Source organism: Mixophyes fleayi, chromosome 4, assembly GCF_038048845.1.
Source record: "Mixophyes fleayi isolate aMixFle1 chromosome 4, aMixFle1.hap1, whole genome shotgun sequence".
NCBI classification, from domain to species: Eukaryota; Metazoa; Chordata; class Amphibia; order Anura; family Limnodynastidae; genus Mixophyes; species Mixophyes fleayi.
In genome coordinates this window covers 109,409,424-109,427,539 of record NC_134405.1, presented here as the reverse complement: position 1 = coordinate 109,427,539, position 18,116 = coordinate 109,409,424, and the positions used below count along the sequence as shown (strand labels likewise).

The 18,116-nt window shown below is 37.1% G+C and overlaps 1 protein-coding gene across 3 annotated transcripts in view; it reads right to left on the bottom strand.

Moving 5' to 3' along the window:
• The window catches only part of DMXL2 (Dmx like 2), a 104,798-nt gene that overhangs the window by 49,892 nt on the left and 36,790 nt on the right, over positions 1-18,116 (bottom strand). For all 3 annotated transcript variants that reach the window (XR_012691264.1, XM_075207987.1, XM_075207988.1), the window contains exons 8-18: positions 17,888-18,065; positions 16,199-16,373; positions 15,093-15,299; positions 14,297-14,559; positions 12,565-13,249; positions 8,878-8,999; positions 7,724-7,813; positions 7,189-7,306; positions 1,204-1,323; positions 371-598; positions 1-81 (exon numbers count right to left, since the gene is read on the bottom strand). The exon at positions 1-81 is cut by the window's left edge and continues 1,602 nt beyond it. Coding sequence is in view for 2 of the 3 variants with exons in the window: in XM_075207987.1 (XP_075064088.1) it covers positions 1-81; positions 371-598; positions 1,204-1,323; positions 7,189-7,306; positions 7,724-7,813; positions 8,878-8,999; positions 12,565-13,249; positions 14,297-14,559; positions 15,093-15,299; positions 16,199-16,373; positions 17,888-18,065 (2,267 nt within the window). In the remaining variant the exon portion in view is untranslated. The remainder of the gene's footprint in view (positions 82-370; positions 599-1,203; positions 1,324-7,188; positions 7,307-7,723; positions 7,814-8,877; positions 9,000-12,564; positions 13,250-14,296; positions 14,560-15,092; positions 15,300-16,198; positions 16,374-17,887; positions 18,066-18,116) is intronic.

Genomic DNA, 18,116 nt, shown 5'->3' with positions numbered 1-18,116 from the left:
GCACTCTGTGGTCTGAACATGTAGTAACCACTAGGTATGGTGCAAGGCACACTGGGTAAATTGATGAAGAACTAAGATGACCTGTGGGGATAAAAATAAATGTCTAAATGTGTTCTTGTTTTAGGCAAGTAAAGCATAGCCATTTTTATAAGACAGTTTAACAATATTCTGTTGATAATTATAAGTGATCTAGTTTCCTTAATGTGGTTGTACAGTGCATATCACCCTAAATACTGTTGCTGACTTAACTGACAAAAACCAGAGGTATTCTTGCCATCACTAAGCATCTCATCTATTCTAAATTTTACAAATTTGCTAGAACTTTTCTTTTTGAACATATGTGCTGTAAAACAAGCCCAGATAGACTCACCTGCCGAGGGCGTTGCTCTTATTACTTCTACACCATTTGGGATATCCAGTGGATGGCTATACACTAGCTTGGAGCTCAGAATCAGTTTACTGGCAGTCTGAAGATTAGCAATTGATGCAGAGCGTGTCATGGGGTTTGGGCTAGGAGAGGTTTCCGGGGATGACTCAGCAGTGGCTTGCCCAGGAATGGTAAGAAAGTTTGTAGAGGAGGTTTGGTCCGGGGGCTTTGCTTTAGGAGAAAATAACAAGCAATGTTTTCAAAGAGTTGTACAAAATATAGCATCACAACGTTGCTCCTAATAAAAACAATACACAAATCTAAACAGATAATATATATTTTTTGTCTAACTGTGTGCTATGTGGCATCTTTAAACTCAACAGTTAAAACTTCCAGGAATGAAAATAAATTAACGACTTACGCCAAACGGACATTGGTAAAAGTGCAAAATGGGACAATTAAAATCACAAATCTGACTCAGGTCTCCAAACAAATGTACGAAAAAGTATAAAAGTATAAAAACAACAAATGCAAGAAATATAAAATGTTATTATTTCTGGTCCTTTAATTAGCGAAATGTATGAAGTAATCATATTTGTTTTCCCTAATCTTGGAAACTAGAATGTTACATTTTTGGGTACATTAATAATGCTTTATTTATTTTCCCCTAGTTTAATGTCCATCCAAATGAAGAAATATTTGTCCAGCCGTTATGGTCATGAAAGCATAAAAACAAAAAAAAGGGGGTTAAGAAGAAAATAGGTGTGTCTAAACAGAACTGATCGGTCAGTGATCAAGTATACGAAAACATATTCTGTTCCACTGCAAATACTTACCCACACATGCTTGCACAGACTTCAAATGAAGATGCCACATGTTTAAGATTGATCTGTTTTGTACATCTTTTTCTATCACAACAAGGAAAAATTTTTCTGAAAAGGGAGGCGGACGATAACCTGTTGATCATAAATATGTGTTATAGTAGATCCACAAAAATGCATCAGAAAGAACTTTTTTTTACATATATGGTGGGACTGCCCAATAGTATTCCAGCTTGGTGATTATGTATTGCCTATGATCACTCGAATACCAATATACAAATTGCCATCCTTTGATTATACTTCTCATCCAGTAAGATCAGTAAATGAGTTGTGTAATATTATTTATTTATATATATATATATACACAAAAAAAACAACACAGCAGTTTTTCACACTTTAACCCATATTATATGGTTGCACTTTTAAAAGTTTTCACTCCTCTTTTTGATATTGCCCTTAGTAGGCCGGTCCCAAGGTATTTTTCTGTTTTTGTGCCCTGTTATATATAGCTGGCTACTATAACCTGTGTACATACCACATGAAGTGGCGGGTGGCTTATCATGTATGTGCAAATGTGTGTCATTGAGAATTCTGCAATTTTATGTACACAAAGAATAGAAGCTTTTTTTTTTACTAGTACATAACAGTGTACTGGTGGATTTTTCTCTATTTTTATTCCTTTTTGGACAACCCCACAATTTCAAGCACCTGCTGTGAATCTATCAATTAAATGAGCAACTTCCATTTCTGTATAAATTATACACACATTATATCTATCTATCTATATATATAATAATTTAATCAAGGGAATACACTTTGTTTTATACACTATACACCAAACTTCAAATTGTCTGACTTGTCCTTTGCACCTCAGACATATAAACTGGTTGAGCAGATTTTGCAGAGTAGGGTAATTCTACATGTATTCGATAAAAAGGTCTTATTGGGAAAATAAGATTATATTACGTAAAATACGTTTCTTTTAGTCCAATGTGGGACACTGCAGACATTGGGGTATAGAGTAGTGGGGATAGGCTTGATAACTAGCCCTAGCGCCGCCTTCTCTATACCCTACTTCCTGTATATGCTTAAACAAGCCCCACAGAAAAGGAGACACTAGAGAGAAAAAAAATAAAAGAAAAAATGAAAAAACAACATTCTTTTGAACAAAAGACACATGTCACACAAAAGGAGTAACCAGAGCGTCAAGAGTGGGCACCCGGTGTCCCCCAAAGGACTACGAGAAACAGATTTTATGCAAGTATAAAAATCCTATTTTCTCTTATCCTACTATTGGGGGACACTCCAAAGCCATAATTACGGGTGGGAACACTCAGAAGAAACAGCACAAAGCACCTTTCTCCCAAAATTTGCATTCCCTGATGCAAACACATTAAACCTGAAAAACTGAGTAAACGTGTGAATAGAGGACCAGGTGGCCGTCCAACACATGTGCTCAGTCGAGGCACCATGCTGTGGCGCTCAGGAAGCACTCACTGACCTCGTGGAGTAAGCCTGCAGATTATCAGGAATAGGCTTTCCAACCTCATTATAAATCTGACGGATTACAGCTGTAATCCACCGAGCAATAAACACCTTAGAGGCTGGTCAGCCTCTCTTGTGTGCTCATAAAGGACCAAAAGATCCTTTATCTTGCGCATATCTTGAGTCCTACGCAGATACATAAACAAAGCATGGACTACATATATAGAACGAAGAGAAACTTCGTCCTCTGAAGACTGACATGTGGTCAGAGCAGGGATCACAATGTTTTGATTTATGTGAAATTTTGACACCCTATTAGGGAAGAAAGGCTTACTTCGAAGAACTGTCTTATCTGCATGAAAAATAAGCAGAAGAAAATTGCATGATAGTGATGCAAGCTCGGAAACTCTTCTAGCCGTGAGAAGGCCAAGAGGAAAACAGTTTTCAAAGTCAAAAACGTAAATCCAAGTCCAAGGATTCAAACTAAGAATGTTGTAAAACATTCAAAACCAATTTTAAATCCCAAGGTGCTACACATGAGGTACCCTCTGAATAAAAGTTTCATGGGAGCAAGTCGTATTTGAAAGAAGAGTGAAAAAGCCGACACCTGACACTTATGTGAACTAATCACCATCTAGCCCATCCTGCAAGAACATAAGCAAACTGGACAACTGAAAAGAAGATGATTTTTTTTCACACCAGGCAATATATGTCCGGGCAGCACGGTGGGCTAGTGGTTAGCACTTCTGCCTCACAGCGCTGGGGTCATGAGTTTGATTCCCGACCATGGCCTTATCCGGTGGAGTTTGTATGTTCTCCCCGTGTTTGCGTGGGTTTCCTCCGGGTGCTCCGGTTTCCTCCCACACTCCAAAAACATACTAGTAGGTTAATTGGCTGCTATCTAAATTGACCCTAGTCTCTCTCTGTCTGTCTGTGTGTGTGTATGTTAGGAATTTAGACTGTAAGCTCCAATGGGGCAGGGACTGATGTGAGTAAGTTCTCTGTACAGCGCTGCGGAATCAGTGGCGCTATATAAATAAATGGTGATGATGATATGTCCTCCAGACAATGATTTTAGCTGAACCTGATTTGCGAGCCCAAAGCTTGGTTTGCACCACTTGGCTCAAAGGATCATGGCTTCAACAGTCACTCCATTAAAGTCAGATGTTCTAAACAGAGATGATAAAACGGTCCGCGTCTTAGCAGGTCTGACTGTAGCTGCAGATCCTCAACACCCAGATAGTCAGGAGGAACTCCTTCCACAAAAGAAGAATTCTTCACATCAGATGAAACCACCACTTCACCTATCTACTGTGAAGAATAGTCAGAATCTAACTAATTTCCCTGCAGGGACGCTGCACCTGCCTGCGCTTACGGGTAGAGAACAGCGTAGCAGATTGCAACAACCTCTCTAAAGATGAAGAAACGGAAACCAAACACTGTACTGAGATCGCAAGACCACATACTCAGGCTGGTTCCTCAGAACAGGTTCAGCTGGAATATGACTTTGCGAACCAGGAACAGAATCCACCCCACTCGATACAGAGGCAGGGGGATTTGGAGAAGGACTGCCCACTGATTGAGGCCCCACCAATTGGGAAAACTGAGCCACAGTATTGGTCAGTGACCGAGCCCAGGCGGGCTCTGCCAAGTTGGAACCAAATTCCCAGCATGATATCCATAGACTGGCTATGCACAAAGCTCTGAGAAAAAAAAACACCCCAAAACCTCTTACATGAAAAGGCCAAGGACAGAGAAGGAAGAAGCGGCAGAAGCCCTGGATAGAGAAGTAAAATGAAATAAAATGAAATAAAAATGAATAGGGTTGCTCACAGCCCCAGTCGACGAACACTAATCCTAAACTAATGCCTATACAGGAAGAGGGGTAGAGAGGAGCTAGGGTTAGTTAAACTCTTAAAGTGCCCATTGCATATCCCCACTACTCTATATCTCAATGTTCCCAGTGTCCTCCAAAAGGAGGATAGAGAAATAAGAGAAGCAAATGGCATCACTATATTAGAGCGATACAGGGAAAAAACACTAATTTTAGAGGAGTTTTTTGATTTTAGTATGGATATCTAACTGCTATGAGGGTATTTTTATGGTGGTTAAAATGTGCAAAACAGACCCAAATTACACATTTTTTAAAAACAAACCCTATTCTATATCTAACTGCCAGTATATAACAAGTACCTCAGAAACCAATCATCATTAAGCTTGAACTCATTACAACAAAAAGTTCAGATTTCTGACAAGGACCAGAAGACAGTGGTTGTGTCTGGGTGCACACAAAGGACTACATATGCCCCTTATCCAGGGTCAAGAATCTTATCTCATTAGACATGTTTCAATATCAGTGTTTGAAGTGTAAAGTTAGAAGTGGCAGAATGAAAAATATCGGTGAACGAAATTTGAAGTTTTACAATCAAAGCAGTGGGAAAAGTGTAAGTATGGCATAACACCATGTACCAGTCCACTTCAACCACTGTTTAGTAGCGTAATACTCCTTGCGCATGCCCAGAAAGTGGGTGCACTCATATGCGTCTATGTGGAGTTGTGCATGGCTGGCACTTACGCATGACGGTGCCTGGAGAGGCGGGACAACTAAGGGAAGGAGCATTCTAACGTTGACAGAGCACTCTAAAGGTATGGTTATGCAAACGTAGCCTATGCAAACCTGCCGAAACATGCATATACACCTGTAAGGAGGCAGATATTTTGCACCTGCTAGATGGCAGCTGCAAATGCTCGCTGATGATGACATATCGTAAACCAGGTTTACAAAGGTGTGCTTAATCTGTAATTATTGTGAGAGGCAATAACTATGGAAACCTTGAAAAAGTCAGTAATAAAGAAAAGCAGAAAAAAAGGAAAGAGAAAATGATGGAAATATGACTACAGTGGTTTGCACCTGAAAAATAGTGAACTTACACTATATACTATAAATCAGAATGTATTTACTGTAAACATATAAGCACGCTGGCTAAGTGGTTAGCACTTCTTCCTCACAGCATTGGGGTCATGAGTTCAATTCCCGACCATGGCCTTATCTATGTGTTGTATGAGTTTGTATGTTCTCCCAGTGTTTGCGTGGGTTTCCTCCGGGTGCTCCGGTTTCCTCCCACACTCCAAAAACATACTAGTAGGTTAATTGGCTGCTATCAAAATTGACCCTAGTCTATCTCTGCCTGTGTGTGTGTGTGTGTGTGTGTGTGTGTGTGTGTGTGTGTGTTAGGGAATTTAGACTGTAAGCTCCAATGGGGCAGGGACTGATGTGAATGAGTTCTCTGTACAGTGCTGCGGAATCAGTGGCGCTATATAAATAGATGATGATGTTTCATTTAAGCAGTTTCTTGCCATATTGTTCCACAAGGTGGCAGCACAGGCTGGCTGAATCATCTTTCAAACGCAAAAGCAGTCTTAAAACTACGCCCAAACAGGACATACTACTCAAGAAAATTGCAACAGAGAACTCAAAATTGAAAGGAAAACGTGTGATGTGTGGCAAGAAGCAGGAGCTAACATTTCTTTAAAAACTGTTCAGAGGCGCTTTGCAGAGTTTTGGTTTAGAGATTGTTGACCAGTCAAGAAACTGAAGCAGACAACAGCTATAAGGAAAAAATGTCTGGGCCAATAAATAAAAAAGTAAGTTTATATAAAGTATTAAATATGTGTATTTGCCATAATTTTATAAAAATTTTACAAGAAGCTAAAAAATTCCTAATTCATTGTCCAACCACTCTACATAGCCGTTAAATAAATAAATAAGTAAAAAAAAAAAAAAAAAGCTACAACAAACCAGAATGTACTATGTCTAACATTTAACAGTGTTTTCAAAATTGACAGCAGTTTCTGCCAATACATATGGCAAAACACAAACCCTTTCTATGAGCATTACCACTACCTGTAAATTATCATACTATTGCATTAGGATCAGAGCCATCTTAACGCATGGGCCTGCCGGGGAGTTCCCCGGGGGCCCAACGAGCATAGGAGCCCCATAGACTTGCCAACTTATTATATTATATATACTTAACTATATAATTCTGGGAAATTTATTCAGAACCTTCAAACCCTCTTTATCAAAAAGTTTAGGTGGACTAATAACCTCAGTATCAGCTATTATCTGTACATACAAGTTAGCTGCTGCAAACACATGTCATGACGAAATCAACGCACACATTGTAATTGTACATAAGTGGGAGAGTGGTTGTGTAGGTAGGGCCCCAGTGCGCTTCTTTGCTCAGGGGCCTATAATGCGGACAATGGCATTTATTTACAAAATGCAAACATGTAGTAACCCAATGGAAGCAATAAAACACTTCAGCATTCACTGTTCAACTTACACAAGTTTAATTACAACTAATGGGTTATTTTGCATAGCTGCACTTTCACACTTTGTTAGTAAATAAGCCATAATTTATTAGGAAAATATAGGAATATATTACTTTATTTTGTTAAAAAGTATATAAGGAAAATTCTGTAGTCTCTATTTTATTTTGCTTTTTCTGATACCTTGAGATGGCTGGAAGAAGACCTCTGTTTCCTTTGCTTTCAATTCATCCTTATGTGGCTTGTACCCCAAAATGAAGTCTTCTTGAAACACATGAAGCAGCTGAGTCCGTGAACCGCACTGGAATAAAGGACATCACAATCTATCAATGTTAGAGGACTGCAGCATTTACAGCCCGAGGACCTGAATAATAGCATCTGCATGATAAAGGCACGGTTCCATTAAATCAAGGAATATATGTAATGTTTGTTGTATACAAAAATTCTTGCACTTACTTTACAATTGTATTTCAGAAACCTTTTAAAAGTAAATGTAACTAGCTGCAGTTCTAACTCTGCCTTTGGGCTTACATATATTCATAATGCTCTGGCTAAAAACACAATGAGGCATGGGCAGCCATTCCCTATGCAGCTTCACAGCACCATTATCTAAGAAATGCAAAGTACCATCAAAGTACCATCAAAATCTGTAAACAAACAAACAAACAAAAAAAAAGAACAAAAAAATAAATTCATAGATCAAAGACAGACAACATACCTTGCTAGTTATCACATCAAGCTCAATGATACATCCGGGACGTGCAGTAGACTGCTGGCTGACAATATTAAACACTTCACCAATGATTTTCTAAAATAATTGAGCAAATACACAGTTAGTGTGAGATCACTGACAGGATGCCAAAATTTAAAGTGTAGAGCAACACTTAATCCCACTACATATAGGACTTTCTTTAACCTGCCTGCTACAGCTAATTATTGAGAATATTGTTTTAAACACATTTATATATTTCCTTGGAAATTACATTATACTTCTCAATTTAATATACAGAAATACAAAATATTTTTATTAAATATTTCAAAAAACAACTCCATATACCTAACAGTTCTCAGAGTCGATGCTTTATCCGCTGGCTATTTAGAGTAAAATACAAGCAAGTTGCGACACACAAACCCAGTTTTACCACATTAGGGCTCATTAATAAAGGGATTTCTTTTTTGTGTTGCTCTGCATGTGAAGTGAATCAAATCCTTTATCTAGGAGCAGAAACTTCTGGGAGCACATTATGTGTCTTCATAAAGCTTTTAACATTTTTAAACAGTTTTTAATTTCCTGCAAAACAACATTTTATAGCATTTTGAAAACGATTTCCCAGCAATGTCTCTCTCAAGTCTGATGAGCTGAACTACCCAGATGTAGATTTTAAGATAAATATCTTTCTTAATATCCCTCTAAGGACTGTTTGGAATAACAGAATTAAAATCTCTGCCCTTTCCAGTTATTTTTTCCTATGTACAGAAAAACAACTCCTAGCATATAATGCAATTGCAGACAGTCCAAAGACAGATGCCAGGTAAGAACACAAGGATGGAGGGAGCTGGGAGGAAAAGGGGAAAGAAAGTTATAAAACAAGATTTATTTATAAAATGCTACTGATGTATACACACGCACACATAAAATAAATATATATATATATATATATATATATATATATATATATATATTTATACACACACATACACACATACATAACCATGAGCATATATTCATAAACATATATATTCATACAAACACACACACAGTGGTCGAAGTAGAAATTTAGAAGTACCACATATACCAGCAATGTGTGTATATGAATATATTTATTGTATTATAATATTCTTAATTAGAACACACAACTATATGAAACTTACAGATGACTCAGGATCCGAGAGCTCATCCAGTAGCTTTCGAGCATCAACCACTGCCTGATACAGTCTTAAATTGGTTCCATCAGAGGCTACAAAGCAGGCACTAGCTGAATTACAGTATGTGCCTGAAAAATAAAATGTGTCAGAGCAGTTTAAACGTACAGTATAGCAGTGAATATCAAATATACTAATTTAAGAGGTGATTTTATTTCCTTGACCGGTTGCTCCAGCCTTTCAGCATGTCATGGTACAAGCATATAGTTTAGAGCTGGTAACTATGTGAAAGAGAAGAGATCCTATATTGTTTATAGAAAGTACAAACCTCCCAGGTATACTGCTCTGTTACATACCATTTTGGATTTGTTTTCAGATACTTAATTATTGTTTGTTCTTGGATAGAGTATTTAAGAAAAAATGTCTCTCTCATTCTAGGCACATTTGTTTTAATCCCAATGAAGTCTATGGGGGAAGTGTTTTAAATACAGTTTACTAGAATTTAATATGTGCACAATGCACCTTTAAAACTCTACAAAAAAAATAGGCTTATGTGCACAAGTCCTTATCTGTTCACAGAGTTCACATTGTCTTGAGCTTCCATGATTTGTTTCTTTTCCCCATGATTCTTTTACATCCTTCCTGAACCCTCCTAGCAATTTTATTCAAGTGTGATAGTCCACTCACAAAATACTATCCGGGAATGTGGCTGGCTTAATATCAAGGGATGAATAACAAAGTCATCTGAGATGTAGTATTGTGTAAATGGGGACATGTGCAGGTGTCAATGGACCAAAAATTTGACAGAGAGAAGGCAAATTTGATTATAGCCTGTACAGAGAGATAGCATAAATCCATCTATTACATATCCACCTTTCTGCACTAGAGACCAGCAAATACAAGTTTGAGGTTAAAAGTGCTATTAAATAATATGCGGCTTTAACTCATTATGACATTGCAGTGTAAGGTCATCAATTATTTAAACTAATTATATGCACTGTTACATTGTTAGCAAGGCTGAAAATGTAATATATTGTTTTTGTGTTGATCCAGAGGTAAAGGCAAAACAAAATCGCCAGTGTCACTGCTGCTAATTCACTGTGATAATGTCTACTACAGGGTTGTAATGTCGACAATCCAAATGGCAACATAAATAAATGAACAGCAATAAATGTAAAAACACAAAAACTAAAAAAAAACAGCAAACTATTGGCTATAGCAACCTGCTCTGTGTGGTCCCCCTGCCACAAGGCCAAATCAGCTGGTCAGCACGGGATTCTCTAGGTAGTTCAGTTTTGAACGTAAACATTACAACCTAGTCGACATTATGACCGTGTGTCAAATGTGAAGACATTGTACATGTGGACAATCTGAATGTGTAGACAATATGTATGTATGTCAAAATTTTAACCGTGTCAACATTATGAATATGTAGACATTTTGAATGTCGACATTATGAATGTTGATATTTCGACTACATCCCCTAACTATATAGTAATCAGATACATTACCTGGGTCAAACAGTCCCTCTTAATGTTCTCTAATAATAACAGCTAATATTTATTGCAAAAAAGGCATCCAATACATTTTAAATTCTCTTAAGAGAGTTTCTAGGATTTCTGGATCAGGATTACATGTAGTGTTACTCACAAGCTACTGGGATCTGAAGGAGTGCTCCCTTCTATTCTATACTTTAGAGAAAACTTAATTCAGCGCTAATGCCAAGCAACAGATATATCCACTTAGCAATGCCACAATATAGGTGGTATGAGGGCAGTTTTCAGTACAGACCCAATTACTAATCTCAGTGTATTATACACAGCAATAAAATAATGACAATTTATAATGAATAAACTCATATTACATAAGCAATTCACACGAATATGAACAGTTGCAAAGCCTGAGTAACTGTTCATATTCTTATTATGAATCAAGCTTTGCATTAAGCATTGAATATATGTATACATTTGGAAAGCATTTCCTGATTTTTTTGTTTATGTCAGAGTGTGAACAGGAAGTACACAAACAGATTCCAATCATAGGGGGAATTCAATTGTGCGCAAAAGGTCTCCGCGACCATTCTGGAGACACTTTACACGTATTTTTTCTCAGCTGATTTTTCCTCGCGCCTCACAGAGGAGAGCGGAAAAACGAGCATAGATTTTTAGCGTACTAACACTAAAAATAAGCAGTCGTGCAGGAACATCGCGGCTGATGGAATCTCCCCCATAGAATCAAACACAAGTTTCTATATGCGAGATAGATACTATCACCATTAATAAATATATAGGAAAAAAACACAAAATTGGCCTTAGAAATTCTAAGCAATTATTACATTTCAGGCTGTTTTTATTCATAACATAAATAATATTTTTATGTATATCAGATTTACGCTGTTTGAAAATCTATTGAAAAAATTAGCAAGGAGCTATTTAAGACAACGTCTATTTAAGACAATAACTAAAACATGACTAACTAATGAGATTACACAATTTTAAAATAGTTTATGATAAAATACAGAATTATATTGACCTTTCCAGTATCAACCTTCTGACCCCCCGAAGTGCTCCTCTCTATTAGCTGGGGCCTGATTCAAACACAATGCAGTGTTGTCGATGCCCCTCCCTATGAACGTTCCATTCATATGAAAGCGAGTAAACAGGGCAGGGACATAAACACTGCTGCCGGTTTGAAAAGGAAATGGAAGCAATAGTAAAGTGCAGCAACGGACTACTGGAGTCTTCAGGGAGGCCTGATGGATTGGCGAGAGCTGGACTGTAGAACACTATACTTTATCTTGCTTTGATGACAATCACCTAAATCTAAACTAAAATTTTGGGTGGAATTTGTCTTTAACCCCTCCAGTGCTAAGAGCGAGTGGTCACCTGACAATAACCCCCTACACTACAGAAATAATTAGAAAATCCAGAGATGTGGGGGATGTGCCACCTTTGTTATGTTCTGGTGACCAGCAGACAACAACACCCTACACTACAAAAATCGTTAAGAAATCCAGGGAAGGCTGATTATAATGCCCCGATCTCCCCTATCCTGGATGCAATAAACTCAGGCGTACGCTCGATTGAAGTAGATTGACTAGCTTTCAAAATGGTATGCCTGGTTGGCCTACCTATATTGTTCTTACACATGCATTCCAGTCAAGACCATGCAATATGGCAAAAAACAAAACAAAGAACACGCATTCTCATTTTCACATGCATATAATATTACGAAAAACTATGTGTAGAATCCTGCTGTTCTGGAAAGGTGGATGGATGTCAAAGAAAGAACCACAAAGTATTTCTTGTTGATTTTTCGAAAAAATAATAATACACAAACTTGTGCTTAGTTCACATTCTTGTAATTTCAACAAAAAAAAAAAAATACTTTTTTGACCATTTTGTGTAGATATTTTGTACTGTGACAGGAAGTATAGGCAAACTAATTGTAAAAAAAAAAGGCAAGGTATAATTTGCGTGGCTACCAAACAAATAAATTACTGATATTGATGTTGGAATACGATCAGCCCTAAAATTGCCAAAATAGGGTCAGCAGTGAAGGGGTTAAATATCTTACGTTCTGTGAAATGGTTATTTAAAAGAAGATTTTTACTCAGCGTAAATTCAAATGTTTCTTTCTCCATTGGGGGACATATATTAAAAAAACAAACACATTAAATGGTTTGGAGACACTCACCTAAACAATAACTTGGTATAAGAGTTGGAAGCCAGGCCACGTTACAGAAGGCAGAAGTGCGAAGAGAGTTGATGCGGGCTAGTTCTGAAACTCCCCCACTGTATGACAAGGGTCCAATTGGATCAACTCTCCATAAAATTAGCTCACTATAAATTGCATTCGGGTCATGGAACGTCTGTGTTGCTGCATTTCTAAAATGCTGCCGGGGAAAACCATTCAAATTTTTCATGGGATCCATCCCTTTACTACCACGCTCCACTTCCCAAGGATTGTCATCAGAGTCTGGAGTCATCAGCACATTATGGTGAGACGAGGTTAGCAGCAAAGGCAGCACAGAGTGACAAGCCAAATCATTTAGGTGGAACCTGTGGCCACAATAACGAAACTTATGTGACACAGTGAGCACGGATGAAAAGGCAGACTTATCGGCAAAAGTAACGGCCCACTGATTTAACGAACCATCAACATGTTTGGAAACCATCATGACAATAGAAGCTTTACCAGTCCCACTCGGAAGCGCTTTTGCAGTACAGTCCGTTACATCACTTGCCATCATCTTCTGCTGCACAAGAGCAGAAGCAGCTTCCTTGGCAGAGGTAGTACAAGCATACATCATTATATTTTTGCTAAGTGAGCTGGCGTCTCCTGATGGAAAAGCAACTGGAATCCGAGAAGAAAAGGAAACCTTCAAACAATAATAATATAGTGCATTAATATATATATATATATATATATATATATATATATATATATATATATACATATATTGCAGATTTCATTGTCATAATAAAATGAACACTGATTGTGTAATTGTTTATTTGTTCTTAAGAACTTGTATTTATGTGATAACTCCACGTTTTTTCTTATCCTTGTAAGCTGTGCACAGCAGCATGGGCGCACCATGAGGCCCTTCAGCAAATCTTCTGCTTTCTTTTCTCAGTGCCTGAAATGGGGAACACCTCAAAGCACATTTCTCTGCACTAGGGAAATATGAGCATTAAAACTATCTTACAGCATCAGGATAAGAAGTCTTGATCCCGAGGGTGTTTTGTTATGCAGATGGAAACATAATGGTAAATGGAAATATAATGGTATTAGGAAGGGGCATTAATAAAAACTGCTGACAGATCCTCAGGCTCCTAACTTATGCCTTAGCATAGACAGCAGGATAAGAGCACAGCAATGCATGTAGTTATGAACAACGTAGGGGATGACACCAAGGGTAAAATGTGGATGCGGATTGTACTAGCTGGTAGAAGTGTCCTCAGGGAGATACAGGCACATTTATGGAAACAATGCAATAATAATAAATGATAGGCACATTATGAGAATAGATAAACCGTACAAAAATTGTTTAATTACTGTATAAACTTGACTTAAATGAGAACTATCAAATATTACAAAAATTGAGGAGATTACAACAAAAAAAATAATTATTATTTATTTTTGAATTTAGGAATTGTTTATCAGCTACACAAACCTCTGAGTCACAAAGACAACACTTTTTTAAAAATTCAGACTAGGCAACTGCTAGGGTAAGATTTACTAAATACTGACATCAGCACCTACCTAGTAAATAGTCAGAATTCTATAGGAATGCTGTGTATGTGGAGTGAAGACGTTTCTAATAAAGCTTGTTTTGTTTTTGTTATAATTACAAGGCTCCGTTTCTTTGTGCAAGCAGCAAAAGAAGTGAAAACTATTTTATTGAATAATATAGCTGAAAAAATACCTTCACTTGTCTAAAGATTCCAGGGTTGTACTCATCCAAGTAGTTCACATGCCACAACAGAAAAGTACCGTCCACAGGGTGAATAGTGAAAAGCATATCTGCACTCTTGTTCCATTCCGTAAGAAGGGATTCTATCTTACGGTCTAATAACACTGTGGGCAGAGGTAGGTTAGCGCTAGGTGAAGTGGCTTTAGTAATCTCATCTCTTCCTGCTTCTTCATGTTCAGGAGAGCCAGTCAATGACCCTCCACCCTCTGGCCCACCTAGAATGAAGAATGAAATAATTGGCAATCAATTGTGCTGGTAACCAAAGAAAGAAGACACATTTATTCATTTTTTTGTGTATAAATACATTTAATGAAGGGACAATAGGAAATTCTCATTCTTGGGCCTTGAAAACCATTCTGTTTACAACAAGCCACTGAGGTTTTATCCAAAATATGTTTATTTGAAACAATGACATTTTTTTACTGTTATTTACGAAAATAAAGTTTTTTCATCAAAGCAATTTTGTATGCTTTATCAATCACTCCAGTATACAAAGTGACCTTATCAAATTGGGAAACAGAAACCCTACAGAAAAATATTTTTCAGTAGCGAAATAAAATTTGACACACAAAAAGCTGCAAAAGGAAAAAACAAACAAAAAAAACCCAAAAAAAACAGAAAATCAGAAATCAATAGCTATATAATTTTGAATAATAAATTTTCTACATGATATAAAATAATCAAAAAAATATAAAACTAAGTTAATTTATCTTTCTTTTTTATTTTAACAACCATATGAAATACTAACCATTATCCAGTTTCATTAATAAACCATCATCCTCTTCTTCATCTTCCCCATCGTCTGATTGTTGTTCCACAACAGTTTTCAAATGCTGTATAAATATTTCAATTGATGATGTAAAATGCAATTCCTTGTTATTAAGCCAATGAACTACAAACCCCCCGAAACCTTCATCCAGATTAAAGGCTGCTCCGGCAAAGACAGAAGGAATATCTGCAAAAAAATAATTATAATAATTGCTATATTTATTTTTAGTAAAAAGCATGATCCTTCATTTTAAAAAATAAAGAAATACTTTGTTCAATAGTTTTACAAAACTTCAATTACCTCAACTTCTATGGCAGCACTGAGCTCTCAACCCCACACTAAAATTATCTGCATTCTTTATTACAAATATGGTAACAAAACATCACCCGAACTTACTGAACACACACAGATAAGTCTTGACATATGCCTTTCCAAACGTTAACCAATGCTTACTGAACATAAGGCAAAAGTACATGACCGGTTCGGTTATGCATTGTTGGATATATGATACCATTAAAGTCCTCTATGGTATTCATTTTAAATTTTTTAATATTATACATTTAAATTTTCCTTGAAATGAATGACATTAAGTCAGTTGTTAGCAACCCCTTGTGATCAAGCTAGTGTGACATACCTGATGACAAAGATGCCACAGATTCATTTTTATGATGTACAGTATATAGATGTACCTATAACCACAATACTAAAATGTGAATATAGTTTACGTATAATCCTTATTGCATCTCCCCAACATTCCTGAAGTTCACAAGTCTTCCCATTACCTATAAATTCTTGTGACATATCCACCCTGAAATAGTGATACACAAACGTATCCTGACATACAGGTTGGGAACAACAGCCATACGGTTAGTTGAATAAAATAGTGCAATAGAATCTGTGCTGTAACCAATAACAACAATAAGATACTTTTATTAATCTAAGTAAACTAGACCTGTTCTTCTTGATCATGCAACAAAACACAATGTACAAAAGGCAACACAGGATGTTCTTTGATACACGGAGCAATATATATGACAAATGTGCAGAAAGGTTCCATATAAAAGAACAATACAATTCTACTTCACCTGTGTTTGGATTTATGCTTGCTGCGATGTGAAAGTGACACAAGGAATTAGCATGATGGGAGATGTGCCTATGGGCCTCCTGCTGGCTAGGCTGACTGGGTAGCAATTCTGTGTGAGCAGCCAGAACAGAAGACCGTCTTCTGCCCCTCCTCAAGTGTTTTAAGTGATGAATTGTCTGAATCAGAGTGGGAAAAGATAACATTAGTTTTAACATTTCACAGTATCACAATTAATGCATAGTCAAACCAGGGCCACTTCCCTCCAGGCTGGGCCACAATTGCGGTTATATTAGTTGGGGGGTTTTACAAACCACAAACAAACATAAAACAAAGCAGGACATGAACACAAAAAATGTTTCATAATTGCCTTAGATTCATCTTCATGCTGCAGGTTCTATTTCTGTAAATCACACAGTATGAAGTGACATATGACCCCAGCCTGCAGTATTACATATTTGCAGCTAATGTTTGTAAAGATATGCATACAAAACACTGGAATGCTGCTAAAGAGGCCTTACTCTAATAATATGCTCCTACACCTTAGTTTACCGCCATCTGCCTCCCTCTGGCGACTGATGCCATGGGCCACTTTTACAGTATTCTAATTAATAGGTCCAAATCTATGGCTGCATTTATTTTGTTTGTAAACAGGTAGTTTAAGAATAGGTGACGCACGACATTAAATGGTATTTGTCTAGCACAGTAGGAAGTGCAGCTATGCCTAAACAAAAGTAACAAGTTATTAGTGGAGTCTGACAGGTATAAGTATTGTGCTCTGTCCTTTTTAATCATTTTATTAAAGACTTTGGGCTATAAAGTAAGGTGTGCGTATTCGCTGATCAACCCACCAAATACACACAGATTTACACAAAATGTCAAACTGGAACAGGAAGGAGTTGAAATGATAGCTATGCTAAATACAAATGAAATAGAAAACAATTGGGAAAAACAGAGGAATACTAATTGACAGAAAACTATATAGCAACACATAGTTCCAGGTAGTGGCTGCTACAGCAAATAAAACCCTGGACACATAAACTGGATAAAAGTGTGTGATGCAAACATAATATTATCATTGTACAAGCCAGTAGTTGGACCACATCTTTAAAATGGGGCACAGTTTTGAACCTTATTGTTACATAGGGCAACTCAATACAATTCAGTGTGGGGCAAACTCATTAGTAAATTGCACAGATGTTTAAAGTATAGAGATAGGTTAGGGGAAAAAAAAGGTTTTTGACTTTGAATATATTTATGAATTAGGTCACCTCTAAACAGTCAATACAAAGACAGGGTTATCAGTTGTGATTAGAAGAAAGTCAGTTTCCCCATGAGCATAAGATGTTCTTTATTATAAGGGTGGTTAAGCTGTGAAATTCCTTACCACATGAGGTGGTAATAGGACATTCACTAACAGAACAATACATTGACTGGATGACTTCTACAAACAATTGCACTGCAGCTCTAATTAGTAGAGCACATTGTGAGGGTGACTGATCCAATGCATTTATCAGACTGGCACATTTGGGGTCAGGAAGTAATTTTTTTTTTTTCCTCCTTTGATACTAAATTGGTAACTGTTACAGCAGGGGTTTTGTTTTGCCTTCCTCTGGATCAACACAATGTAAACTTGATAAACCTTCACATTAAAATGCTTAAATTTTTTCAAGTTGCACAAAACAAATCTCACCTCAAGCGCATGCTCAATCTTGTCCTTCTGCTTCCCTATATATGACAAATTGCTGCTGGAACTGCCATGATCAATTATTTGCCCTCCAAGCAGGCTATCCTCTGGCAAAAGGGTCTCTGCCCAGATGCGACAAATGCCATCCTGACAGGATGTAAGTAACACATTGCACACAGAACCCCTGGAAGAAAATTACACCTTTATTTGACAAATTTAAGTAATGTAGCCAGAA